We start from the raw sequence: 27082 nt of genomic DNA on the forward strand, positions 1-27082 counted from the left end.
GACCATTTGTGAGGTCAGGTACTGATGTTGGAGGAGAAGGCCGGACTTGCCGTCTCCGCTCTAATTCATCCCAAAGGTGTTCTATGGGGTTGAGGTCAGGACTCTGTGCGGCCAGTCAAGTTCCTCCACCCCAAACTCCCCCATCCATGTCTTTATGGACCTTGCTTTGTGCACTGGTCCAAAATGTCTTGGTATGCTGATGCCTTAAGAGTTCCCTTCACTGGGACTAAGGGGCCAAGGCCCACCCCTGAAACCCACACCCACACCCACACTCCACCAAACTTTGCACTTGGCACAATGCAGTCAGGCAAGTACCGTTCTCCTGGCAACCATCAAACCCAGACACGCCCATCGGATTGCCAGACAGAGAAGCGTGATTGGTCACTCCAGAGAACACGTCTCCACTTCTCTAGAGTCCAGTGGCGGCGCGCTTTACACCACGGCATCCCACGCTTTGCGTTACACTTGGTGATGTAAGGCTTGGAACCAGCTGCTCGGCCATGGAAACCCATTCCATGAAGCTCTCTACGCACTGTTGTTGTGCCAATCTGAAGGCCGCACCAAGTTTGGAGGTCTGTAGCTATTGGCTCTGCAGACAGTTGGCGACTTCTGCGCACTGTGCGCTTCAGCATGCGCTGACATCGCTCTGTCATTTTATGTGGCCTACCACTTTGTGGCTGAGTTGCTGTTGTTCCCAGTTGCTTCCACTTTCTTATAATCCCAGTAACAGGTGACTGCGGAATATTTAGTAGCCAGGAAATGTCACAGAACACCTGAATCCAATGATTTGGTGGGCCGTCCCCATACGTTTGGCAATATAGTGTATCTGAACCAATGACTGGGTGTCATTCCCTTGAAGGTGGTCTGGGCCTTGCTTTCTACTTTCTCCTTGTACAGGTTCTCCACAATAGGTGACAGCGAGGATCCCATGGCACATTGTGCACACAGTTCAGTGCAGTGAGGAGCGCTCAGAATTGTATGTCGGTGAAACAAAACAGCAGCTACACCAGCGTACGGCACATCATAGAAGAGCCGAACCCTCTGGTCAGGATTCAGCAGTATACCTACATCTAAAGGAAAGAGGTCACTCCCCTGAAGATAGTCAAGTACGCATCCTAGACAGGGAGGAGGATTGGTTCTAAAGAGGTGTGAAAGAGGCCATATATGTAAAGATGGAGAAGCCAAGATTGAATAAAGGTGGGGGGGGGGGGGGGAGACATTTATTGTCTGCCACATACAATGCTCTCTCTGGGCAGGTAAATAACACCTCCTAGTTCCAATTATGCAATGCAATCAACATCTTGTTGTGACTAACAGATTATGTGGATTGGAGCAACATTCACCATATTTATTCCCAGAGAATGTTTGTACAAGTCATTCTGAATTGAGAAAGCCGGTTGGATGGCCAATGAAATATCTTCAAGAAAAATACAGCAAGTCCAGTTGCATTGACTTATTTTTTTACAGATATACTACCGCAGCACCACCAACACAGATTGCCATGGCCAGTGCCAGAGAGAGTTCCCTGATTGGATGAGAGTAGGGTTGCCACCTTTTCTTCAAGCAAAACCCGAACACATTTAAGCGACGCGCAGACTTTTTTTTGGGGAGAATGAGTTGTGGCTTATTCATATGTAAATATCACTGTTGAGACTATTTTCAGTGGGGGGCTCAGTAGCCCCTATCTTAATTTTGGTTGCCCCTGTGTGTCTGACATCTTGTGTCCGGGTTTCAGCTGCCATAAAACCCGAACACAGCATTCAAAACCCGAACTGTCCGGGTGAATCCTGGACAGGTGGCAACCCTAGATGAGAGGCGGTCACATGACTTTGACAGACTCCTCTTTGTTGTCTTCATACATTGTAATTAAACACAGCTTGCTATAGAGCACATTTGATAGCTTTTATTTGTTAATCAGCCTCTATGTCCGAGTTAAGGTCGTCCCACTGCTTCATTTGGTGCCCTGTGTGTAGTCTGTGATGATTGAAATCATGTTATTGTAAGACACAGGCTTCCGTGTGGAAGGCTGTATAATTTGATTAGCCACAGAGCTGCCAGACGCATGCGCAGTAGAGAGCTAGCCGGATCGCCGCACAGGCGCAGTGTGGAGACGAAGTGAGGGTTCTTTGCGCAGCCGCAGTACGTTACCTCTCTGTCCCGTCTTGCGCGGTGGGCGGTGGCCAAGGACCGGAAGTGGCGGCGGGGCTGAGGAGCGGACAGGACACCGGGGGAGACATGGAGGAGATCCGGGACCCGGTAATTGCATTGACCCCCTACGCATTCAATGACACAAGCAGGGAGCTCGGGAGTCCCAGTCCTCCTGGTTTGTGGCACCACAAGGCTCAGCACAGCGGGGACCTGTGGACTCCCTTCCACCTTCTATATACCCGAGGGGGGGCCCTGCTTGCCTCCATGACTGGCACCTGCAGGTGGATAAAAGCTGGGTGGGAGGTGCCGGCAATGTCACATGAGCGAACCTTGGGGAACTACAAGTTCCAACATGTCTGCTATCTCTCGCTATAGTGGCATGCTGGGATTTGTAGTCGGCTGCAGGTGGTGCCATTGATTCTGAAACTGAGAGGTCACACATCATACAACCTGATTGTATAAGGTCCACTAAAGCCCCGGCCTGAGGGTCGTCGGCCCCGCAAAGCCCCGGCCCGAGGGTCGTCAGCCCCGGCCCGAGGGTCGTCGGCCCCGCAAAGCCCCGGCCCGAGGGTCGTCGGCTCCCCAAAGCCCCGGCCCGAGGGTCGTCGGCCCCGCAAAGCCCCGGCCCGAGGGTCGTCGGCCCCGCAAAGCCTCAGCCCGAGGGCCGGAGGTCCTAAGCTCAAGGGTCAGAGGCCTCATAAAGTCTCGGGTTGAAGGTCCCCTAGTGTACCAGCTTGAGGGACAGAGGCCCCTTTAAGGCTCGGCTTGAGGGTCAGAGGTCTCTGTCAAAATGACCGCCATGCCATGACTGCAAAGATTGCGGCCCCAGCTTCTAGATTGTCAGTTTACCTTCTGCATCACTTTCTGTTTTTGGCCAGCCTGTGACGGGAAGGGGGCTCCTGTCCAGGGTTGGAATGCATCGATTGCCCCCCCCCAGTAAGCACTCAAGGTCCCTTGACCCGGGCAGCAAGCAACAATGCACATTGAGGTGGACTTGGGCTAGAAATGAAAGAGAACCAGTCACACCTGGGCTTATACAAGGAGGACACTGCTACATGTTAAATCATTGTAAGTGCCGTCGTATGGTGGTTCTTCTCATTTGTTTGAGTCTGAATTCTCGGCATGAGTATCAGAGGTCAGTGTAAGTGTCTGCTTGAAGGTCAGAGGTCCCCTAGAGTCTCAGCCTAAATATCGAGAGTCAAAAGCCTCTTAACATCTCAGCTTGAGGCTTAGACTCCCCTGAAGTCTCAGGTTGAGCATCAGGGGTCAGAGGTTTTAGCGGAAGGGTCAAAGGTCCTCTAAAGTCTCAACTTGAGTGTCAGTGGTCAGAGGCCTCCTCAAGTCTCAGCTTTGTGGTCAGAGGCCTCCTAAAGTCTCAGCTTTGTGGTCAGAGGCCTCCTAAAGTCTCAGCTTTGTGGTCAGAGGCCTCATAAAGTCTCAGCTTTGTGGTCAGAGGCCTCATAAAGTCTCAGCTTTGTGGTCAGAGGCCTCCTAAAGTCTCAGCTTTGTGGTCAGAGGCCTCCTAAAGTCTCAGCTTTGTGGTCAGAGGCCTCATAAAGTCTCAGCTTTGTGGTCAGAGGCCTCCCTAAGTCTCAGCTTTGTGGTCAGAGGCCTCCCAAAGTCTCAGCTTTGTGGTCAGAGGCCTCCCAAAGTCTCAGCTTTATTGTCAGTGGTGAGAGGCCTCCCTAAAGTCTCAGTTTGAGTGTCAGTGGTGAGAGGAATAAGCTGAAATCCTATCAATGTATGACCAGCTTAGTCTCTATGTGATTGTAAGGAAAATAGAAAAATAGAGGCCGGTGGAAAAAACATAATTACCAGAGTGCGATTAGTGTGGCTCTCAGACATCATGTGGATGAAGACACTGTTGTTTTGCTAAAGTGAGCTGAAACTCATTGACCCAGGCCCTAAGCGAATACAAAGCATGCATCTAGAACATCCATTCTCCACCACGGTTCCATATTGTTCGAGGTTCCTTGAGCTGAGGTAGACTGACCTCCCATTTGGTAGTGCCTGCATAGCTCCCATGTCAACACCACTTGGCAGCAATGGTCATGGTCGTCTTTATCTGTCCGTAAGGGTGGCATTTGACCACCACTGTATTGGGGGTTCCCTAAGACCTGCACATTATTTCAAGGGTGGGATGAAAAGTTTGGGGAAGGCTGAACTAGAGACCTGTTGAGGGTGCTTATTCCATCACCAGGACTGATCTTGTGATTATTATAGACAGACCATCCCACTCAGCAAGTGATGTCTATAGTTCCACTATAAATCAGAGGGTTTTTTTGTGGTTGTGGTGCGTTCTCCTCATCTTCTCATGTCATCACTGCTTTCTTGCGGATTGTCTTCCTCCTCAAGAAGAAGGGACCCTGTGTGGCCCCGAAACGTCGGCTCATGTTGGATTTCTGTGACATCATTGTCCATTAAAAGGACTCATTCATTTTAACTTATGGAGTGCTGGTGACCTATTTTCTTCATTCCTCCTCATCTTCTCGTGTCCTCAGTGCCCTCCTGTGGGTTGTCTTCCTCCTCATCTTGTGTCCTCAGTGCCCTCCTGTGAGTTGTCTACCTCCTCATCTTGCGTCCTCAGTGCTCTCCTGTGGGTTGTCTACCTCTTCTTCTCATGTCCTCAGTGCTGTCCTGTGGGTTGTCTTCCTCCTCATCTTCTCGTGTCCTCAGTGCTCTCCCATGGGTTGTCTACCTTCTCATCTTCTCGTATCCTCAGTGCTGTCCTGTGGGTTGTCTTCCTCCTCATCTTGTGTCCTCAGTGCTCTCCTGTGGTTGTCTACCTCCTCATCTTCTTGTGTCCTCAGTGCTCTCCCATGGGTTGTCTACCTTCTCATCTTCTCGTATCCTCAGTGCTCTCCTGTGGGTTGTCTACCTCCTCGTCTTCTTGTGTCCTCAGTGCTCTCCTGTGGGTTGTCTACCTCCTCGTCTTCTCGTGTCCTCAGTGCTCTCCTGTGGGTTGTCTTCCTCCTCGTCTTCTCGTGTCCTCAGTGCTGTCCTGTGGGTTGTCTTCCTCCTTATCTTCTCGTGTCCTCAGTGCTGTCCTGTGGGTTGTCTTCCTCCTTATCTTCTCGTGTCCTCAGTGCTGTCCTGTGGGTTGTCTTCCTCCTCATCTTCTTGTGTCCTCAGTGCTCTCCTCTGGGTTGTCTACCTCCTTATCTTCTCTGTGCTCTCCTGTGGGTTGTCTACCTCCTCATATTCATTTGTCCTCTATGCTCTCCTGCGGTGTAGATCTGACACTGATGGGGTTTTCCCCCTTATCCCTCTCTCATCTCAGGGCAACGTGACATTTAACGATGTGGCCATCTACTTCACTCAGCGGGACTGGCAGCTGCTGGCAGACTGGCAGAAGAAGCTGTACCAAAATATCATGAAGGAGATCCACGGGGCTCTGACTGCACTTGGTAAGTTGTATGTCTGTACTGTCGGTAGTGCCACAGTATATGTGGGTGCTATATGCAAAAGATAAAAATGATACCATGGTGGAAGGGGCAGGCTACCTTATGGGTGGGGGCACAGCGCACCAATATTAATACCACAATGGAGAGCAGGGGGAGGGGAGCAGGCTACCTTACCGGTGGGGGCAGAATGCACCGATATTGAAAACACAGTGGTGGTTGGTTGGGGGCAGATTGCCTTACCAGTGGGGGCAGAATGTTTTTGGATTTTTTTTAATGACTATATAGAGTTGTACTAAATAAAGGACAGAAAAACATGGCTAAAATGGCCCAGCAGTACGAACTCAAACTCCGCTGCTCCATTCAGCTCCCGAGGTAAGGAGAAGTAAAGTCACTCTAGTTGGGAGCTCACACAGGACTGAAGACTGTCCTACCGCCCCCAGGTGACCACGCTGGGCCAATTACCAAGCTCCAGTGCTGTCACATGCTCCTCCATACCTGGAAATACCAGGCATTTCACTTTGCTCCCAATGGCTGAGCGAAAGGAGCAAAGGAAAGGGGCATGTAGGTTGCTAAGGGCCCAGTCAGTAAAGAGGACCTGTTGCTTTGCCCTAAGTATCTGACTTCAGAATTAACGGTGGTTGTTAGGAAACCGGTAGTGGGGATATTCTGACATTTGTATAGAGAAGATTGAACACCAGCCGCTCTTCTAAATGAAAAATAAAAGAATGTCTGTTTTTGGTAACCTCAGGCTGTCTTTACCTTCCCCCCTGCAGGGTACGAGATTGCCAACCCGGGGATCCTAGTGAGGATTCAGCAGCAGGATGAGTCGTATTTCCATGAGGAAGCGGCAGCGAATGGTGAGGATCTGTATCACCATTTGTGGTCTCATTGTTCTTGCCCACTGTCCTCATCTGAATTTGCAATCACTGTTCCACTTACTGCCTGCACCCAATCCCCTCTGCCTCCAGAACATGGCGTCCCCCCCATTCCTCCAGCATCTACCACTTACCTTTTAATATATTCTTCCAGTGTCCTTTTCCCTGATCTAGCCCCGTACATGTCTCCAATTCCAATTATTCACTAGTGTCTCCAATTCTCCTCGCCTCCATTTCCAACATCCACTCTACATCTGATAAATGACCAACGTCTTTAGAATTTTGCAGGCAATTCCATTTGTAGACGTGAAACAGCAGGCCGCAGGCAAAAATGTGATGCATCTCAGAAAACCTCTTCCTTAAGTTACTTACCTAAAAAATTGTTTCCTACAGTATATTAGGTTCCCTGTTTTCCCCTATCTGTTGGGGTCCCCCAAGGCTCTGTCCTTGGTCCCCTTCTCTTCTCTATCTACACCTCCTCTCTTGGTCAGCTGATCACCTCACACTGCTTCCAATACCATCTCTATGCCGATGACACTCAAATCTATCTCTCTACTCCACAACTCTCCCCCTCCGTGTCCTCTCGTGTCACTAATCTACTAACTGACATATCAGTCTGGATGTTGCAACACTTCTTAAAACTCAACCATTAAAAAACACCCTCCACTGGCTTCCATCCCCGCCTCCCTCTGCCAATCCCTGCACTGGCTTCCATCCCCCCGCCCCCCTCTGCCAATCCCTGCACTGGCTTCCAATAGCCCAAAGGATAACATTCTAAATATTAACAACCACTTACAAAGCCATCCATAACTCTGCCCCTGGCTATATCTCAAACCTTGTCTCTAAGTATCACTCTAACCGTCCCCTCCGCTCCTCCCAACACCTCCTGCTTTCCAGCTCCCTTGTCAACTCCTCCCATGCTCGCTTCCAGGACTTCTCTAGAGTCTCCCCCATTCTGTGGAACTCTCTACCCCAACCTGTCCGTCTGTCTCCCACCTTGACTGCCTTTAGGCGTACCATGAAAACTCATCTCTTCAGGGAAGCCTATGTCACCTCAACCATCACTTTCTCAAACAATTCATCCACACAGCTACCTCCTCATGTATCACTTCTCCCTCCCTTTTAGATTGTAGGCCCCAGGGGCAGAGCCCTCCTTCCCATCTTATCTTGTCTTGTCTTGTATTGTGATTGTAATGTCTTCCTCATATTGTAAAGTGCTGCACAAACTGTTGGCGCTCTTTAAATCCTGTATAATAATAGCACCAAGCTCTCTGCGTCCCATCTGGAGATGAGGACAGTACTGGCTCTTTGACATGATCAATACAGCAAAAGTGTTTTTGAGTGCCACTAATTTATCACCAGGGAATGAATAACTCCCCAAAGCTTCAGCCGAACCCCTTAATGGTCACGAGAGAATAATAGTGGCTGCCATTGCTAGAGACACTTGGAGGCAAGCCATGATTTGTCATCACTTGTTTGTTGTAGGAAACTCCACAATAAGATTTTTTTTCTCATCTGTTGAGGGATATAATCCTTAACTTATGTCTATTGGACACTGGCAAACCAAAATCTGGAGGTCAGTCCAAGACGAACCCTTCTACTACCAGCATGCCTCAGTTTTTTGCTAGTGTCATAGGAGGATGGACCCCATTGGATGTTGCAGAAATGGCTTGAACGTTACCTTCGGGCCCTGGGTTCCATGTGTGGCACTTTCCACACTTGCTGTCCAAAGACATAATACTGTAGGACTGGGTGATGACATCACCTGATGGGTGGAGTGTCGTGTGCCCTGTGCTCTCTTCTCCGCCATACAGCATTGAGGAAGCATCTCCCTGCTGCAGCATCATATACTCCATATTGGATCCCAAGGATATGAATATCTTCATTCAGTTTCAGAAATTTCAGATGGAATGCACCAAATGTGTCATCTCCCTTCACCATGGGGCTTTCTGGCTTCTGTGTCTATCAACGATGCATTCCATCATGTCCTCATCTTTCCTGTGCATCAGCAATTCTTTCAGTTTGCTGTGGGGCCGTGCAGGGGACCCGGTTTTTGGCCTTGTCCTTTCGGCCTCTCATATGCACCTTGAGTATACTCTTCACCAAGGTTCTGGCTTCAGTATTGGCCCTACAGTACTCTTGTGGCATCCCCATTGTGGTATACTTAGACAACCTTCCCTTGAGGGAATGGTTGGGGCAGGCTTGGTTGGACAATGTGTCTTTAACTCTAAACATTACGTTGGTTCGCGTGGATCCTGAACCTTCAGAAATAATCATCTTTTGGAGTATCTGGGTCTAGGTTTGGATACAGCTTAGGCAAGATTGTTCCTTCCTTAGGGAAAATGCAGACTCCGATTTGAATTCTCTAGTCCAGGAGTCCTCCAACTTTTGCATCAGTCATAGGCCTGAAAGACTGAGGACTGGTGGACTGAGGACTGGTGCATTCCATGTGAAATTTCTGGATCTGAATGAAAATATACAGAACCTTGGGATCCAATATGGAGTGTATGCCGCAGCAGCAGGGAGATGCTTCCTCAAGGCTGTTTTTTTTAAGAAGGTTCTATTTGCCCAGTTACACTCCAGATATCTGCACCCTGGACGAGGTTGACCCTGGCTTGGTGGCTCGGGATATTGCTCTGGAGTTGGCAGGCAGGCTTTCTTTTCCTATCTTTTGGAGGATTTACACCACAGATGCCAGCCTGTCAGGCTGGGGAAACATCCTGGGCTCCCTGTCTGTGCAGAGGTCTTGGTTGTTTGCTGATCCAGATCCTGTATCTTTGGGCAATTTTGCACTCTCAGGAACATTGGTCTATGCTACTGGAGGGTCATCTGATCTGTATGCAGTTGGACAACATCAGTGGCTTCCTCGAGGGAAACTAGATAGGTTTGTCTCCAGATACAGGAATCCTCCAGTGAAAGCAGTGGCTGCTCTGGGGGATCAGTACACCCTGATCCATTCCTTTCCTCCCCTGAAACTCTTTGAGACCTTTGTACAGAGATCTTCCATGTAGCTTCTCTAGTCTATTCCAGTGTGACTCCTTGGCATCCAGTGTGACTCCTTGGCATCTGAACCTGGTTCTCTCTGTTCCTCTTTCTACTCTCTTTCATGTTGCCATCTCCTCTGCGAGGTAACAGCCGTATCCTGCCCGGAACCCTTTCTGGTTTTGCATAGTGACGAGGTGGTGGTGAGGCCTAGGACTTCTTTCTTGCCTTTCACTTAAACCAGAACATTGTTCTGTCCAGCTCCAGTTCACCCATACAAAATTTCCCTCCATTGACTGGATGTGGTTCAGGTTGTGCACGCCCTGCCTTTCAGCCGCTGGTTCTTTCAGGAAGGCTGATTTCATTTTTGTCATCCCAGATGATGGACAGGGAAAGGCTGCACTGGCTTTTCGTTTCGCCATCTCTAGGTGACTTGGGCAGGACATCATCCAAGCCTGTGGCCTCAAGGATCGGATTCCACCCTTTCCTTTATACACTTGCCCTACTATATCTGTGAATGGTTCTTGGACTTTTCAGTATCAAGCAATTGATACCCAGATTGGCAAGGCTGCCACTTGGTCTTCTGTCCACATATTCTTAAAGGAGACCTATGAGATGAGTGATTCTGACCCCATAGTTCTCCTTTAAGTTCTACCAGGTGGATGTTTCTGCCTCATTTGATCAATATCGCACATAAGGTCCTCCAGACAGCTCTTTGAGATGCAGGCAGTCCCCCAGTTCTGTTATTTTTTTTCTGGGCCAGTTAGAGATTGTTTGCTGTAGGGATGCGCCCATACCGAGTATCTCGCCCCAAATGCTCCGATACCGGAACTTCCGGTTAGCCGGAGATCTCCCTCTGACTGGCAGTGCCAAGGGAGCATGGAGCCACCTGTCTTTCCAATCGGAGAGGCGGGTGGTGGGTTATGACCCGCCTCCCAGCTACCTGATTGGTTAGGAAGCCAGCTTCACTTGTTGCTAGGCAGCCTGGCTTCCTAACCAATCAGAAAGCCGGGCGGCACGTAATGACCCACCTCCCGGCTTCCTGATTGGTCAGGAAGCCAGGCGGCCTCAGGAAGAAAAGCTGGTGTTCTTTCGATAGAAGACCGGCTTCCCAGGCAGCCGGGTGGTGGTGGGCCATGATCTGCCACCCGACTTCCTGATAATCAGGGCACACGGCACCGGTATCGGCGAGTACCGAAAAAAAATATCTCAGTAACGAATAAAACGGTATCGGTGCATCCTTAGTTTGCTGTGTTGCCAACCCCTCAGAGTTCAACTGCTTTTGGACATCACAAAGTTCAATGACTCGCCGTGAACTCTCCATAAAATTATTTTCTTGGAGTCCTTTGAGGGACACGGGGCCCAGTCCCTCTGTTTTTATGATCATTCTCTCGGCACTGCTTTGCTATACAATGGCTTGCTGGTTGTAGGTGGGGTTGTCCTGGGGTGACCTATGATTTGACATAGACCTACATCTTCTAGTTGGCACTATAACACGAAGGTTAAAAACGTCCTATGTCCCTCAGTGGACTCCAAGAAAAGGATTTTATGGTAAGTACAGAAAATCACAATGCATTTTCACACCTTACACTGATCATCTGGTTACGGGGGGGTGCATATTCAGTAAAAAAAAAGATAAAGTTTTTATATATTGGTCAAATCCCCAACAAAAAAATGTCTCTAGATTACTTTACCTTGGTGAAAAATATAATACACTATGGAGGGAATTTATCAAAACTGGGGAAGACAAAATTTGGAGCAGCTGTCCATAACAACCGATCAGCTTCACTCTTATTTCAAATTGTAGAGAAGCTGATTGGTTGCCATGCACATCTGCTCCAGTTTTGATAAATTCCCCCCCAATATGTATGTGTATATGTCGGTGAAATTGACATTCCATATGAAACAACCAGCTTGTGGCAAATTGCTTTCCTCCATTTTATAAAGCGGCCCGGTGGTCTGAATTTTCCTGACGCTCCCCTGTTGTTCCCTTCAGCCTGGTCCTCGCACAAGCTCGAAGAACACGTGGCTGGCGCCTCGGACGGTGTGCCGGAACTGCCACCCGTCAAACCCGACATCTTACTGCGGTTGAAAATGGAGGACACGACCAGCGAGCAGAGCAGCCAGACCTCCATGCTGAAAATTGTGGAGGAGGAAAGCAAAGACAGTACGTATGTGACTATCAGGCCACACAAAGTACGGCCATGGAAACCCATTCCATGAAGCTCTCTACGCACTGTTGTTGTGCCAATCTGAAGGCCACACAACGTTTGGAGGTCTGTAGCTATTGACTCTGCAGACAGTTGGCGACTTCTGTGCGCTTCAGCATGCGCTGGCCCCGCTCTGTCATTTTACGTGGCCTACCACTTCGTGGCTGAGTTGCTGTTGTTCCCAGTTGCTTCCACTTTGTTATAATAATAAAAAGACACATGCAACCTATCTGGACTGCAGGTTGGGCACCTGGGTTGTAAAGTGTGTTCTACACTAGAGGTCACTTGCAAAGGTCCTATTAAATATTAGATCTCTTATCTGACAAAGCCAGTGATTGGGCTTATACTGTGTGTAAGGAAAGGGCTCTTGGGAGATGTAGTTTTGGGGTGGGAGTGGAAACTGAGCAACCATCAACTGCCTCTGCAAGAATTTTATAAGCCTGATGATGGTGTCATAGGAAATAAAGAAAGGGCGGGTCCTTAACCGAGCTGTACTACCGGACTGCAGTGGAGAAAAGAGAGGTCGCTGGCCTGGCTATGCTGCCTGGGTCACAGGACAGACTGAATATTATAGTTCTCACATGTGTGTTACATACATCCTTACATACATGTATTTAGGAGGTCTACTTTAATTCACAATTGCTGTTTTATGACTTATATTGCTGGGCTTTGTGTTTGGTGGAGCATATGAGGCCCTGGGTGGAGAAAAGTTTGAGAATTGTTGTTATAGACACCCGCTGGGTTCCATGATGCTATAACTCCTGGTTCTCTCCCCCCCCATGCAGGCAGCGCGGTGTTTAATCCAGAGTTGGCGTTGTGGATCAAGCAGGAAGAAGTACATTCCTTCCCGGAGAAACCGGACGGGCTGCTGCCTGCTGTGCAAGGTGAGCGGAGAGAACAAAGTACAATAAAGTAGACCTGTCTTGGGTCAAGGTGGGCGTCAAGAGCCCTCTGCTTGTAGCTTATTTTATTTAACTGAGTGTCTATGAGTCTGGGAGCTCCGCCTACAAACGTCAACCTCCAGCTCTGAAGGCGGAGCTCTTTTGTTTTTCCCCGCTGTGCAAGGTGAGCAGAGGTGAGCAGAGAGAACAAAGTACAATAAAGTAGACCTCTCCTTGGCCAAGGTGGACGCCAAGAGCTCTCTGCTGGTCCCTTGTTTAATCCTATTGTATGTCCAGTGCACCCATGAGTCTGGAAGCTCCACCTACAGAGGCCGGTCTCCAGCTCTACAGGCGGAGTTCTGTTACTTCCCCTGCAGAGCAAGGTGGATGGAAAGAACAAAATACAATAAAGTATACCTATCCTGGGCCCAGCTGGCCAAGGCGTGTTCGGAGAGCCCTCAGCCCGTCCCTTATGTTATCCTATTGAGTGTCTGGTGCGCCCATGAGTCTGGAAGCTCCTCCTACAAAGGCCAGCCTTTGCTGAGCTAAAGGGGGAGCTCTGTTACATCTCCTGTAGTACGCAGATTGTACGTAGATCTGTAGATTGCCTTGTTCTACATATCATATACATATATAAGTAGATCTGTAGCTTGCCTTGTTAGTGGCTTCCGTCATATCAGAGTACAGTCAGTCAGCATCCCTGCTAGAGAATATATAAGAAGATGATTGCAATCACATTGTAGGAAACACTTTCTAATACATGAGAGAAGCCATTGATGCCAAGCAGTGGAATATCTGACCACTTGCACAGTGTATATATATATATAGATACAAAGTAGCATTGTCACTATTGCATCTATTTTGTCTCTATTGTTCATCTGCATATGATGTCAGTTAAAGCTGAACTCCGGGAAAACAATTTCTGCACATTTCCTGTGTAAAAATAAATGACCCCCGATGATGCCTGTAGTATACACTGATACAGATTATTATGACCACCCCCATCAGTACTTCGTTGGGCCGCCCCGATGATGAAAGGCGATGCGAGGAATCTGACACGGCACTGTTGCCCTTCTGTTGTCTTGTACCAGTCTTGCCCCTCCCCCGTTCTGCCCTAACATTGACTAGTCGCTGACGGCCACAATTCGCACGTTCACACCCAGATTTTCGGATGACAGTCCGGTCTTTAAACACTTTAACAATGAGCCCCTCTTGAACATTTAACGAATTCCGCTGTTTTGCTGATACTCGCCCCATGGCTCAGAGCTCCAACAATCATCCCGCGTTCAAAGGCTGTTACATCGCGTTGTTTCCCCGTATCTTCAGAAACAAATCACTTCTACTGTCGTGGTAACCAACCCGCTCCCCTATTTATAATGGTCTGGCCATCTAGCAACTTCAGCGCCAAATTATAGCCAATTTGCCTACAAACTTCAGGTGGTCATAATAATCTGGCCACTCAGTGTATATAATAATCCGGCCACTCGGTGTATGTGTGTGCTGCTTCTTTAGCTCAAACCTCTGTTTCATTCACTCTGGTAGCGCTGAGCATTGTACTTCCGGCTCCCTAGTACACTCCTCTATACAGTGAAGGCTATATGGGTTGCTCACACTTCACCTTTCAGAAAATGTTTTGTATTAGTTTCATAGGATACAAGGCGATCTGTAATGGGAGGAGGGGAGATCATGACACTCCTCCCCCCCTTCTCCAGTCAGCCGTGCTCACCTTTAGTCCAGTCAACGCCATTGAACTCTTTAATATATATATTATTTTGTCTTCTAAGAAGGGTTGTATTTCTTCTAGTGTCTTTTTTTTTCTAGTGTTTGATTTTTTCAACCTCCGAGATCAGCCTTTCTCAACCAGGGTTCCTTCAGAGGTTGCTAAGAGTTCCCTCAGCACTAATCAATGCTTTTTTAAGCTCTCTGCACGGGATCCATTCTTGACTACCAATGTAAGGAGCATTCTTCCCACTGATCACCAATGTAAGGGACATTCTTACCTCTGACCACCAATGTAAGGGACATTCTTACCTCTGACCACCAATGTAAGGAGCATTCTTCCCACTGACCATCAATGTAAGGAGCATTCTTCTCACTGATCACCAATGTAAGGAGCATTCTTCCCACTGACCACCAATGTAAGGGGCATTCTTCCCACTGACCCCCAATGTAAGGGACATTCTTCTCACTGACCCCCAATGTAAGGGACATTCTTCCCACTGACCACCAATGTAAGGGACATTCTTCCCACTGACCATCAATTTAAGGGACATTCTTACCTCTGATCACCAATGTAAGGAGCATTCTTCTCACTGACCACCAATGTAAGGGACATCCTTCTCACTGACCACCAATGTAAGGGACATTCTTACCTCTGATCACCAATGTAAGGAGCATTCTTCTCACTGACCACCAATGTAAGGGACATTCTTACCTCTGATCACCAATGTAAGGAGCATTCTTCTCACTGACCACCAATGTAAGGGACATTCTTCTCACTGACCACCAATGTAAGGAGAATTCTTCCCATTGGGACTTGGCAACATTAGAAGCATTCTTCCCACTGACCACCACCTTAATTGTACTGTGAGCTGTAGATATAGTAATTACCGGTAGGGGTTCCCTGAGACCTAAATGTTATTTTACAGTTTCTCCATAGTAGTGTGCTTGAGCAAGGCTGTCCTAGATACGTAGGCCAGTAGTTTGCTTCCAGGTCCTTGTGATTGGCTATTTTGTAGTGATGGATTTTGAATAAGGTGTTGATTAGGAATGAACTTTGGCTGGAAAGTCTTTCCTTGTTGTTAAAATGTGTCATACTGACCGTGTCTTCTTCCAACGGTGCCGTCCTTTGATGTGTCATGTTGTATTTTGCCTAGAATACTGTGAGGTTTATTTATTAATGTCCCAAATATACTGTTCAGATTACACTTTTCTCAAGCCCTGATGAAGGTTGCCCTCCTGAAACCCCACAATAGAGTTGGCCTTTTATTTAAAAAAAATAATTCTGGACAAAACGCAACCAATCTGGTGCTTTCATCCATATTGCTCTGTCCACGTTGAGGTAAAAGCCGGCCCCATCCATATTGCTCTGTCCACGTTGAGGTAAGAGCCGACCCCCATCCATATTCCTCTGTCCACGTTGAGGTAAGAGCCGACCCCCATCCATATTCCTCTGTCCACGTTGAGGTAAGAGCCGACCCCCATTAATATTTCTCTGTCCATGTTGAGGTAAGAGCCGACCCCCATTAATATTCCTCTGTCCATGTTGAGGTAAAAGCCAACCCCCATACATATTCCTCTGTCCATGTTGAGGTAAAAGCCAACCCACATACATATTCCTCTGTCCATGTTGAGGTAAGAGCCGACCCCATCCATATTCCTCTGTCCATGTTGAGGTAAGAGCCGACCCCCATTAATATTTCTCTGTCCATGTTGAGGTAAGAGCCGACCCCCATTAATATTTCTCTGTCCATGTTGAGGTAAGAGCCGACCCCCATTAATATTTCTCTGTCCATGTTGAGGTAAGAGCCGACCCCCATTAATATTTCTCTGTCCATGTTGAGGTAAGAGCCGACCCCCATTAATATTTCTCTGTCCATGTTGAGGTAAGAGCCGACCCCCATTAATATTTCTCTGTCCATGTTGAGGTAAGAGCCGACCCCCATTAATATTTCTCTGTCCATGTTGAGGTAAGAGCCGACCCCCATTAATATTTCTCTGTCCATGTTGAGGTAAGAGCCGACCCCCATTAATATTTCTCTGTCCATGTTGAGGTAAGAGCCGACCCCCATTAATATTTCTCTGTCCATGTTGAGGTAAGAGCCGACCCCCATTAATATTTCTCTGTCCATGTTGAGGTAAGAGCCGACCCCCATTAATATTTCTCTGTCCATGTTGAGGTAAGAGCCGACCCCCATTAATATTTCTCTGTCCATGTTGAGGTAAGAGCCGACCCCCATTAATATTTCTCTGTCCATGTTGAGGTAAGAGCCGACCCCCATTAATATTTCTCTGTCCATGTTGAGGTAAGAGCCGACCCCCATTAATATTTCTCTGTCCATGTTGAGGTAAGAGCCGACCCCCATTAATATTTCTCTGTCCATGTTGAGGTAAGAGCCGACCCCCATTAATATTTCTCTGTCCATGTTGAGGTAAGAGCCGACCCCCATTAATATTTCTCTGTCCATGTTGAGGTAAGAGCCGACCCCCATTAATATTTCTCTGTCCATGTTGAGGTAAGAGCCGACCCCCATTAATATTTCTCTGTCCATGTTGAGGTAAGAGCCGACCCCCATTAATATTTCTCTGTCCATGTTGAGGTAAGAGCCGACCCCCATTAATATTTCTCTGTCCATGTTGAGGTAAGAGCCGACCCCCATTAATATTTCTCTGTCCATGTTGAGGTAAGAGCCGACCCCCATTAATATTTCTCTGTCCATGTTGAGGTAAGAGCCGACCCCCATTAATATTTCTCTGTCCATGTTGAGGTAAGAGCCGACCCCCATTAATATTTCTCTGTCCATGTTGAGGTAAGAGCCGACCCCCATTAATATTTCTCTGTCCATGTTGAGGTAAGAGCCGACCCCCATTAATATTTCTCTGTCCATGTTGAGGTAAGAGCCGACCCCCATTAATATTTCTCTGTCCATGTTGAGGTAAGAGCCGACCCCCATTAATATTTCTCTGTCCATGTTGAGGTAAGAGCCGACCCCATCCATATTCCTCTGTCCATGTTGAGGTAAGAGCCGACCCATGGCCTCTGTTTTCTGGAGAGCTTTACTCATCAGACAAGACACAGTTGGGATTTCTATGATAGCTTCCAAGGAACATTAATCTGTAGAATTGTCAGTTCTTCTGAGGTGTCGGGGTGCGAGTAGACCGCTATCCACCTATAATGAAAACACCTTTAGCTCCATTGAAGTGGAAGAAATGAGGAATCCCGTAACAGGAATTGATGGCCCTCAGTCGTGATGACATTTGCTGTTGTGTTCATGTAGAATTGTTGGGGGTTCTAGCTTGTCTCCACCTTTTGGAATGGGATACAGCTTTGGCTCCCCTTCGGCACACAGACCTGTAACTTGGTTCCTTACTGTCCCTTCCAGCACTGAGCCAGCAGGCACGAACTGAAGGGATGCAGTGGACAAAAGCCGGAAGCCTGCCCACGCCTTCCCAAGACAAGCCAGCCGTGCACAAGCGCAACGGGCTAAAGCTGAGGGACAAGATCCTGGTACTGTGTGCCTATGAGAACAAGGAGTCGGTGGGATCCCTGGCCACCCAGTTCGGTGTCAGCCGTGCTCAGATCATCCAGATCATAAAGCGCCGGGAGGAACTACTGAACGCTCTGCAGAACAACGTGAGTGGAGACCGCATAAGACGGCGGAGAAGGACTACTAATGATCATGTTAATTCAGCAGTGTGGGATTGGCTTCTCTCTGTCCGCGGCACCGACATTGCTCTTTCCGGACGCATCATCCGGGAGAAAGCACTGCAGATCGCCAGGGACATGGGCATCCAGGACTTCAAAGCTTCCAATGGTTGGCTGGAGAGCTTCAAGAAAACGCACAATATCCATCGGGGATCTATACCCTGCACCATGATGGAGTCAGGAGATGATCGGATGGACGAGTGGCTGTCCAGCTTCTCCATGGCAGACGAGCAACGAGCCCCCAATCTAGAGACACCAGTGGCTTGATAGGAAGAACCTTAAGTTGCAGATTGAGGACTGTGGAGGACTTAAGAAAAAATATTTATTTTTTTATTTATTTATTGTCCTTGTTTGGGGTCTTCTAACTCTATGTTGACACTGCCAGAAAATATCACTACAATTGTACGTCGCCATAGGAATGCAGACAGTTGGCGACTTCTGCGCACTGTGTGCTTCAGCATGCGCTGACCCCACTCTGTCATTTTACGTGGCCTACCACTTCGTGGCTGAGTTGCTGTTGTTCCCAGTTGCTTCCACTTTGTTATAATACCAGTAACAGGTGACCGCGGAATATTTAGTAGCCAGGAAATGTCACGGAACACCTGAATCCAACGATTTGGAGGGGGAGGGGCCCAATACTTGTGGCAATATAGTGTATGTCTATGACAGTATTTCTCTGTTGACTGGGAGTCAGAGTTTCATACTCTATTTCTGGATTCCTCCATCCAGTCGTATGACGTCCAGCAGCTGCAGGGTTTCTGTGTATATCCTGAGTGTGTTTGTAACAAAAGATGATTGTCAGAGATTCATGAAGATCGTACAAAACACAGATCTCACTAATGGTATTCATATTGAACGGTATGGCTTCCTCTAGCCATTGAAAGGCATAGCAAGGGACCAGCAGAAAGGAACATTCAGCTTCATGATCCATGAACATCTTGTTATAATTTATGTTAAAGCAGATGTTTAAAAAGGAGCCCAGTGCTTGAAAATCAAATATAAAATACAGCTTTTGCTTGATTATTCTCCTCCCAGTTCAGCGAGGTCATCCTCCAGAAAGTCTTCTTCACCACTAGATGTTCTCGGCCTTCTGGGGTAAATGACAGCCAGCATCGTTCAATCCACTTCCTCTGAACGTAGGCTGTCATGGACCAGCTCCCTGAGGGGTGTGCATTATGAGAGCCTGAGCTTAGAGTACTACTGCACTGAACACTACAGCATTACGGACCAGTGGAGTCAACACACTGGTCAGAAGACCCTTTAAAAAGAAAAGTATACTTGACCTCTTTTTCCAAGTGTGAGAGGATGGTTGTGGTTGACTCCTGCTTTGATCAGCAATTCTAATTCTGGATGAATTCCAGGAGTTGAGCTAAAATATTCAAGTTGGCACCTAAAGCTGACCTTTCCCCAATACTACGGTTTTTTGCATTGCACGTCCTAGTCTATGGAGGCGCCGGTGACGTATGCAGGGCCTGGGAAGGCTCGTCGCCAGTGCCTTTCAGGGAGATCTCGTCTGTAAACTGAGATCTCGAGCAAAATATTTTTGTTGTTTTCTTGACGTCTATTGTGTGATGTTTCTGGAGGCAGATACAGAGGTATGCCAAGTGTGCAAACGAAAATCCATAGACCCATCGCACTCCTGACCGCTGCGGTGGTCAATGGGTGGCAACCGTTGCATAAGTAGAAACATGGACACCGGCACTCCAAATGCAGTTCAAATGCATCTATTTATTGACGTAGATGCAGCAAATCACACTGGTGCTATGTTTGGGGGTCTCGCAGGATCCCCTTCATCAGGCAAAATCATGCGAGACCCCGAAACGTTGCAGCAGTGTTATTTGCTGCATCTACGTCAATAAATAGATGCATTTGAACTGCATTTGGAGTGCCGGTGTCCCTGTCTCTACTTATGCCAAGTGTGCAGGCGCAGGATCCTGCACTTCATTGTGGGGGTTGGGGGGCGGGACAGATTCTAACTCCTGGAAGTAAAGTAGGAGGTAGGAGAGAGAATCTTCTGCCCTTTCTAAAAATGGCCGCCATGAAAGGCCCCCCGAGATGAAAAAAGTTAAAGAATTTGAGGAAACAAAGCGCTGCGGTGAACAATAATTATATCTTCTTTTTTTAATTGTCTTTGCACAATGCTTGTAAAAGTGCCTTGTCCTTTTTGCTGGTCCTGACGAAGGTCTGATTTAAGTTTTTATAGAGCAGTTCAAGGCGCCACATCCCGAAGTCTTCATTTATTTGTGGACTCCTGAGTCTGCAGTAGTTTCCTTGCAAGTAGAAAATGAGATCTTGCTTGATATATTCAGTCTTGCTGTGCAGCCGTGTGTCACATTCCATCCTATCGTGTCAGCTCTTTACCAGGTCACTTGTACCTCAATATCCCTCTGCAGATAGAAGAGGCGGCAGTGGTGGTCCCTGTGCTGCTTCCCTGCTCCTTAGGCGCTGCAAGTATTCCACACTTCTGTGGGTGTGGATTACCTGTAACCCCCCACCCCCACCCCCTTCCCATGCTAAGAGGGTCAATTTAGAGCTGGGCTAGCCAAACTCCGGCCCTCCAGCTGTGGTGAAATTACAAATCCCATGATGCATCTCTCTCCGGGAGTCATGCCTGTGGCTGTGAGAATCTTGCAATGGCTCATGGGATTTGTAGTTCCACCACAGCTGGAGGGCCGGAGTTTGGCTGCCCCTGCTTTAGAGTGTCGGTAAACCCCAAATTTTTTGTGTCTTGGATCTAAATGAATTGCTCTGACTGTCTGCTCACATATTGCTATTGTTCTTAGTAAATACCTGATTATGTCATTTCCCTCTCTCACAGTGGCCAGCTGATCCTCTATCTGCGACGTTGTCGCTCCCACTGGTCACACTCTAGTTTTTCCCTGGCAGGAGGACGTCATCTGCCCTGAGCTCAAGCCTTATATGAAAGAACACATCCCTGGGATCCCTTTCAGACATCCATGTTCCTCCCTGCTGGTCACTGGGTGTTGCAGGCTTTAGCTGTGCTCTCTGCTTAATACTTTCTTGACTACACTGATAGATTACACTGGGTGTTGCAGACTTTAGCTGTGCAGTCTGTTGATCATTTTCTTGATTACTCTCTGAGTGTAATCAAACAGCTGATCTGCAGAGGGTGCAGCAAAGTCTGCAACACCCATTGACCATCAGGAGGAAGCAGGCATGCCTAAAAGGATGCTGGGGATGCCATCTTTCTTATAAGTCTCCATCACACGCTGAGATTAATCTCTGCCCCACTGTTGTTTTTAATCAAGTTTTCCAAAAACATACAATATAGTAGAAAGGTGACACAGGAATTAGAAAATGGACAGCAAGCAGTCCAAGGGAAATTAACAGCGACCGGGACACTACAATCATATTATTGAATAAAATAGGAGAATGGGTAACCCCTTTATACAGTGACATTAACATATCAAAGTGTGAATCAGATCTGCCCCACTATTGGACAGTGAGGAGGTACATGGTGCTACGTCACGTGACGGCAGGGTCCATGGGGCTACATCACGTGACGGCAGGGTCCATGGAGCTACGGCACATGTGACCGCAGGGTCCATGGGGCTACTGCACGTGAGCGCAGGGTCCATGGAGCTACGGCACATGACCGCAGGGTCCATGGGTCTACGGCACGTTGCCGCAGGGTCCATAGGGCTACACCACGTGACCGCAGGTTCCATTGGGCTACATCACGTGAACGCAGGGTCCATTGGGCTACATCACGTGACCGCAGGGTCCATTGGGCTACATCAAGTGACCGCAGGGTCCATTGGGCTACATCAAGTGACCGCAGGGTCCATTGGGCTACATCACGTGACCGCAGGGTCCATGGGGCTACATCATGTGACTGCAGGGTCCATGGGGCTACATCATGTGACCGCAGGGTCCATGGGGCTACTGCACGTGACCACAGGGTCCATGGGGCTACTGCACGTGGCCGCAGGGTCTATGGGGCTACTGCACGTGGCCGCAGGGTACATGGTATTTGAGCTTAGTGAAATTACGTGATAAACTAGATTCATGGAAGCCGCTGTCGTGTCCGATATCGGGACCAACACCACAGAAAAAAAATTCACATTGTTTCATAGCAAATTGTTCTCTTGCTATGTACATAAAGTCTGCAAATCGTTCATAAATAAAAGTTTGTGTAAAGAGCAAAATTGTGTCTTCTCCACTCAACTGCAGTCTGTTAATATTCCTTCTACAAGAAACGTAATTGTCGCTTCTTTGATCTGCAGTGTTGTCACATTGTTGGTGCTCCATAGAGGCGTCTGAACTGCTGGGAGAAATGTAAGCAGCAGCAGCCAATGAAAAGTCTGTCTGATCCTCTCCTTTCCCAGGGCTCACTGGCCCCCGAAGACTGGTGGCCCCCATGCCCTCTCCTTCCCAGAGCTACCAGTCATATAACAGCCCTCCTGGAGCCGTAGTATATGATCGGCAATGTGATTTATGATGTCGGTCGTTACAGTGGGAGGACCTAAGCTGTTCATAAATCCTAGTCTATCCCGCCCTCCATGACGGCATAATTTGATTGACAGGCCAGGAGACTCCCGTTCTGTCCCGCCCACCGTGACGGCATAGTTTGATTGACAGGCCAGGAGACTCCCGTTCTGTCCCGCCCACCGTGACGGCATAATTTGATTGACAGGCCAGGAGACTCCTGTTCTGTCTCGCCCACCATGGCGGCACAATTTGATTGACAGACCAGCAGACTCCCTGTCTGTCCCACTAACCATAATAAATAAACTTGATTGACAGGCCAGGAGACTCCAGTCGGCCTCAATCAATTGTCAGGCCATGTAAATGATTCCCTAAGAACACTGTCAGCAGAGGGACATGACACCAGCATATCAGTGATCCCTCCTCCTCCCAGCCCCCGGGCATACCTGCACTTTACTAGGGAAAAAGATGAAGTCACGGGCTTTAGAATGTAATTTGCAATGAAAATAAGTAAGGGGGGAAACAAATTTGCTGTGCCTGGGGAAAGGAAGTATTGGGGGAGAATTGGAAGCTTCCTGGAGTTCAGCTTTAAAGGGTCATTCCGCTTTAGCTGGGGAGATGGGAGTCCTGTCTTGGCTAGATCTACACATGCCAAGTATTGTAGCAAACCTCATTGCAAAATATAACCTACTGGTCTGTAGAAACTGACTTGGAGGGTCGGCCGGCTACAGTCCCATGATCAGTCCCATTGTGGGAGAGTCTGCCTGCTACAGTCACATGATCAGTCCCATTATAGGAGGGTCTGCATGCTACAGTCACATGATCAGTCCCATTATAGGAGGGTCTGCATGCTGCAGTCACATGATCAGTCCCATTGTGGGATGGTCTGCCTGCTGCAGTCAGGTGTACAGACCCGGGAACTCAGCACAGGGATGGGGGAGCCCCTCATAATGGGCACAGCAGGTGTACAGACCCGGGAGCTCAGCACAGTGATGGTGGGCGCCCCTCATAATGGGCACAGCAGGTGTACAGACCCGGGAGCTCAGCACAGTGATGGTGGGCGCCCCTCATAATGGGCACAGCGGGTGGACAGACCCGGGAACTCAGCACAGCGATGGTGGGAGCTCCTCATATTGGGTACAGGAGGTGTACAGAGCCTTGAACTCAGCACAGGGATGGTGGGAGCCACTCATAATGGTCACAGCGGCTGTACAGACCCGGGAACTCAGCACAGGGATGGTAGGAGCCCCTCATAATGGGCACAGCAGGTGTACAGACCCGGGAACTCAGCACAGGGATGGTGGGAACCCCTCATAATTGGCACAGCAGACCCGGGAACTCAACGCTGAGATGTCACCAAGATATATAAGACACTGTCAGAATTATTAAGGCCAAGTCTTAATTTTAGTGTTGGATATAGTTGGTTTTTGCCCTCTGTATCCCCTTGAGATTTTTGTTGACTTCCTGTCCTGTAGACACAACAGGAACTAAACTAAAATCTCACCAAAATGAGGGGAAATCCTCTATTAGTTGTCAATGCAATTATTGTACCTGCGAGGGGAGGCCAATAAGTTCTTACCCTCACCATGATCTAGATGTGCTAGGGATCTACAATTTTACAGGTTTATAGGTGGAAATCTTAGTAATATGCATGCCAGTATTCAACTTTGTCTGGCATGACACCTACTCCATTTCTCTTGGCTCTAACTATAATTCACCACGACCTACAAAAACAAACATTGTCATGCATATTACTAGGATATCCACCTATAAACCTGCAAAACTGTAGATCCCTATCACATCTAGATCATGGTGAGGGTAAGAACCTGTTGGCTTCCCCTCGTATTTGGTGACAACTCAAAATGTTGGAACAGAAGGGGTGAATCTCCATTGGGAACACAGTAGGTAACACCTGACAGGGGTTTGACCTTCCTCAGTCCATTTAAAACAAAGAAAACACTTGGGCTCTACATACCCTTTAAATCTGTTGTAGAAAAAGCTGGAATGAACCGTCCCCTATAGTTGGTTCAACCAGCCACTGTGGTTGGGAGCTTGGCTTACATGACTCTAGCTCAGATGTGGATCAATACCACACTCTGGTTACTCTTTTCATAACAGAGGCTTTTCCAGGACAGCTTTCTACAAGATTTTGGAGTTTGTCTGGGGGAATTTGCGCCCATTCAGCCAAAAGAGCATTTGTGAGGTCAGGTTTTGATGTTGGGTGAGAACACTTGACATGAAGTTAGTATTTTTCAAGTTATCCCAAAGGCATTCAGAAGGGTTGAGGTCAGGGCTCTGTGCAGGACACTCAGGTTCCTCCACACCAAACTGGTCAACCTATGTCTTTATGGAGCTGGCTTTGTACACAGGGGACAGTCATGGTGGGACAGAAAAGAGCCTCCACCAAACTATCACCACAAGGTTGGAAGAGCATCCACAAAATCTTTGTATGACCCCTCTAATCCCTCTTAATCCTATGGAAAGGGGGCCCATTGTTTTGCCCATGTAGTGTAGATGTCCACAAACTTTTAGCTATAAAGTGTAACACTAAGATAGTCCTGATATTGCTTCCTCTGATCCATCATGTTTAGAGCTGCAACAACTAATCGATTAAATTGATTAAAATCGGTGCAGCTGGTGCTGGCTGCGGCAGTCTGAGTCCCTTTCACAGACCCGCTGGAGCCGGCTCGAGAGGGGAGAAGAGACTGCGGCAGGTGACTCTGAAATCCCCCGCTGCCCCCTCCTTGTACCTCCTCCTTGTACCTCCTCTGCTCCTCTGTCCTTCCGCCCATTAAGACAGTTCACAGTGTTACAAGTGGCTGCTCCTTTTCCACTTGATTAAACTGTTTCCTTTTGGTTATATATCTCGGTGTCAGCTGTCCGTGCTCCTTATTTGTTATGCGCTCACCAGACGTACCCAGAAGTTTTCGCCCTAAGGGAAGGTCCATTCTGTGTGTAGTCAAGATTTACAGCTTCTCTCCTCTCCTCCCCCTGTGAACACACAGAACGGACCTTCCCTTCTTTAATCCCCCCGCTTGAAAAAATTGAAAGGCCCCATTCACACACGAATCGACCCCATAGAGAAGGACGGGGGCTGCGTTCTAATTACACGCAGCACCTGTCCTTCCCGGCAGCTGCTTGGTACGTCCCCGCACGCAGCACGGAGCTGTACGTGCAAGCTCATTCGTGTGTGAATGGGGCCCAACCCTGCAAACGTGCGTATGCTAACAGAAACTCAAGTCGGTTGCACCCACATAGAAAAACGACGGTAGCGCTACACATGTCAGGTATCGCCGCGTATTTTATTTGAAATGATTTTCTTTTAAATCCATTAATCGATTAGTTGAAGTTAATAATCGGCTAACTAATCGATTATGACAATAATAGTTAGCTGCAGCCCTAATCATGTTAACTTCTTGTGTTTCCCTTCACACAGATGTCACCCCACACGATCATCCCGAGGAGTCGGTGAAGGTCATACATGGCGGGCAGCCTCTGCCGGAGGTTCTGGTGGGGAGCCTGCTGCGATATTTTGATGAGGAGAAGGAGAGACAGGCTCAGCTAAGGAGATCCTTACCGGCAATGGCCACTGAGCCACAACCATCGGTGGTGGCAGACAACAGCGCTCATCACTTCTCCATAGACTGGGGTCTGCCCGGTGTAGCCAATAACTTCCAGGACAGTCTGACCGCTGGCGTTGTGAAACAGTACAAATGTCCGCAATGTGAGAGGACCTTCCTACGTAGTACGCAGCTGAGGGAGCATCTGTACACTCATTCAGGGGAACGCCCCTACCAGTGCCTAAAATGCCCCAAAACTTTCAGCAGAAGCACCCAGCTGAAGGATCACCAGCGTACCCACACCGGGGAACGACCCTTCCAGTGTGCCGAGTGTGGCAAAACCTTTACGCACAGCTCCAACCTCATTCACCACCGGAGGACACACAGCGGCGAGAAGCCTCATAAATGTCACCTGTGTCCGAAGAGCTTTAGCCAGAACTCGGACCTCAACCGGCACCAGCGCACCCACATGGCTGGAGACCGCCCCCACCAATGCACGCGCTGCCACCGGACCTTCATATATAAGTCCCAGCTGCGGATGCATAGTCGTGTTCATGTGGTGGAGGACATCCTGCGGGGTGTGGAGAGAGGGGGAGGGGAAGAGGACGTGACCTTCAGTGCTCCGCCACTGTGACGGTTATCAGATGCAGCGCAATCCTTGAGGTTTATGCGTCTTAGTATTACATTTGAATGTAATCATTTATGAATAGTACACTAGAGGAAATACTACAACGTTGGGTTTTAAAGAGAATAGTGGTTACTACTCTGTGGCTGTGCCGTGTCCAAACGGTTCAGCACACCTTATGGATTGGCACCGAGTGTAAGTGTTCTGAATTGACACATATATACAGTTAAGTGTGTCCTTTCTCATGGATAATGGAATGCCGAGGTCCTTGTGTAATGTGTGATCTCTGGGAGTAGCAACATTGGGAAATGCATTTTGATAAACAAATTTAGAGCAAACGTACCTGGAAGTTACCCCTCAGCTGCCTGTGGTATGACTAGTGTGAGATGTAGACTGCATGGGGAGGCCGTGAGCCTCTCCTCAGTTTGTAAACCAGACTGCAAAGAGCAGGTGATGACCTTTCCTCTGTGTGAGATGTAGACTGCACAGACTGGCTGAGGTCCTCTTCTCTGTGTGAGATGCT

General features: G+C 48.3%; 2 protein-coding genes across 2 annotated transcripts; both read left to right on the forward strand.

Moving 5' to 3' along the window:
- Nucleotides 1–1172: 1172 nt before the first annotated feature.
- On the forward strand, nucleotides 1173–6692 carry LOC108792444 (zinc finger protein 317-like). The gene is made up of 5 exons (XM_018563231.1): nucleotides 1173–1197; nucleotides 2135–2256; nucleotides 5429–5555; nucleotides 6326–6419; nucleotides 6602–6692. Exons 1-5 carry the CDS (start codon nucleotides 1173–1175, stop codon nucleotides 6690–6692), a joined length of 459 nt encoding a protein of 152 aa, XP_018418733.1.
- Nucleotides 6693–10288: 3596 nt separating this feature from the next.
- LOC108792445 (zinc finger protein Xfin-like) lies at nucleotides 10289–26696 on the forward strand. Its single transcript, XM_018563232.1, has 4 exons — nucleotides 10289–10325; nucleotides 11406–11576; nucleotides 12405–12503; nucleotides 25811–26696. Exons 1-4 carry the CDS (start codon nucleotides 10289–10291, stop codon nucleotides 26566–26568), a joined length of 1065 nt encoding a protein of 354 aa, XP_018418734.1. The 3' UTR covers nucleotides 26569–26696.
- Nucleotides 26697–27082: the final 386 nt, after the last annotated feature.

The sequence above is a fragment of the Nanorana parkeri genome, unplaced genomic scaffold (assembly GCF_000935625.1).
Source record: "Nanorana parkeri isolate BGI_ZX_2015 unplaced genomic scaffold, ASM93562v1 scaffold644, whole genome shotgun sequence".
NCBI lineage: Eukaryota > Metazoa > Chordata > Amphibia > Anura > Dicroglossidae > Nanorana > Nanorana parkeri.

What these genes read in the sequence shown, in the direction of transcription:
- LOC108792444 (XM_018563231.1), top strand. Translation starts at nt 1,173, where the DNA reads ATGGAGAAGCCAAGATTGAATAAAG. An exon ending in TGGAGGAGATCCGGGACCCG is followed by an intron (nt 2,257 to 5,428) that starts GTAATTGCATTG and finishes CTCTCATCTCAG; the next exon opens with GGCAACGTGACATTTAACGA. An exon ending in CGGGGCTCTGACTGCACTTG is followed by an intron (nt 5,556 to 6,325) that starts GTAAGTTGTATG and finishes TCCCCCCTGCAG; the next exon opens with GGTACGAGATTGCCAACCCG.
- LOC108792445 (XM_018563232.1), top strand. Translation starts at nt 10,289, where the DNA reads ATGGAGCCACCTGTCTTTCCAATCGGAGAGGCGGGTG. An exon ending in GGAGGAGGAAAGCAAAGACA is followed by an intron (nt 11,577 to 12,404) that starts GTACGTATGTGA and finishes CCCCCCATGCAG; the next exon opens with GCAGCGCGGTGTTTAATCCA. An exon ending in GCTGCTGCCTGCTGTGCAAG is followed by an intron (nt 12,504 to 25,810) that starts GTGAGCGGAGAG and finishes CCCTTCACACAG; the next exon opens with ATGTCACCCCACACGATCAT.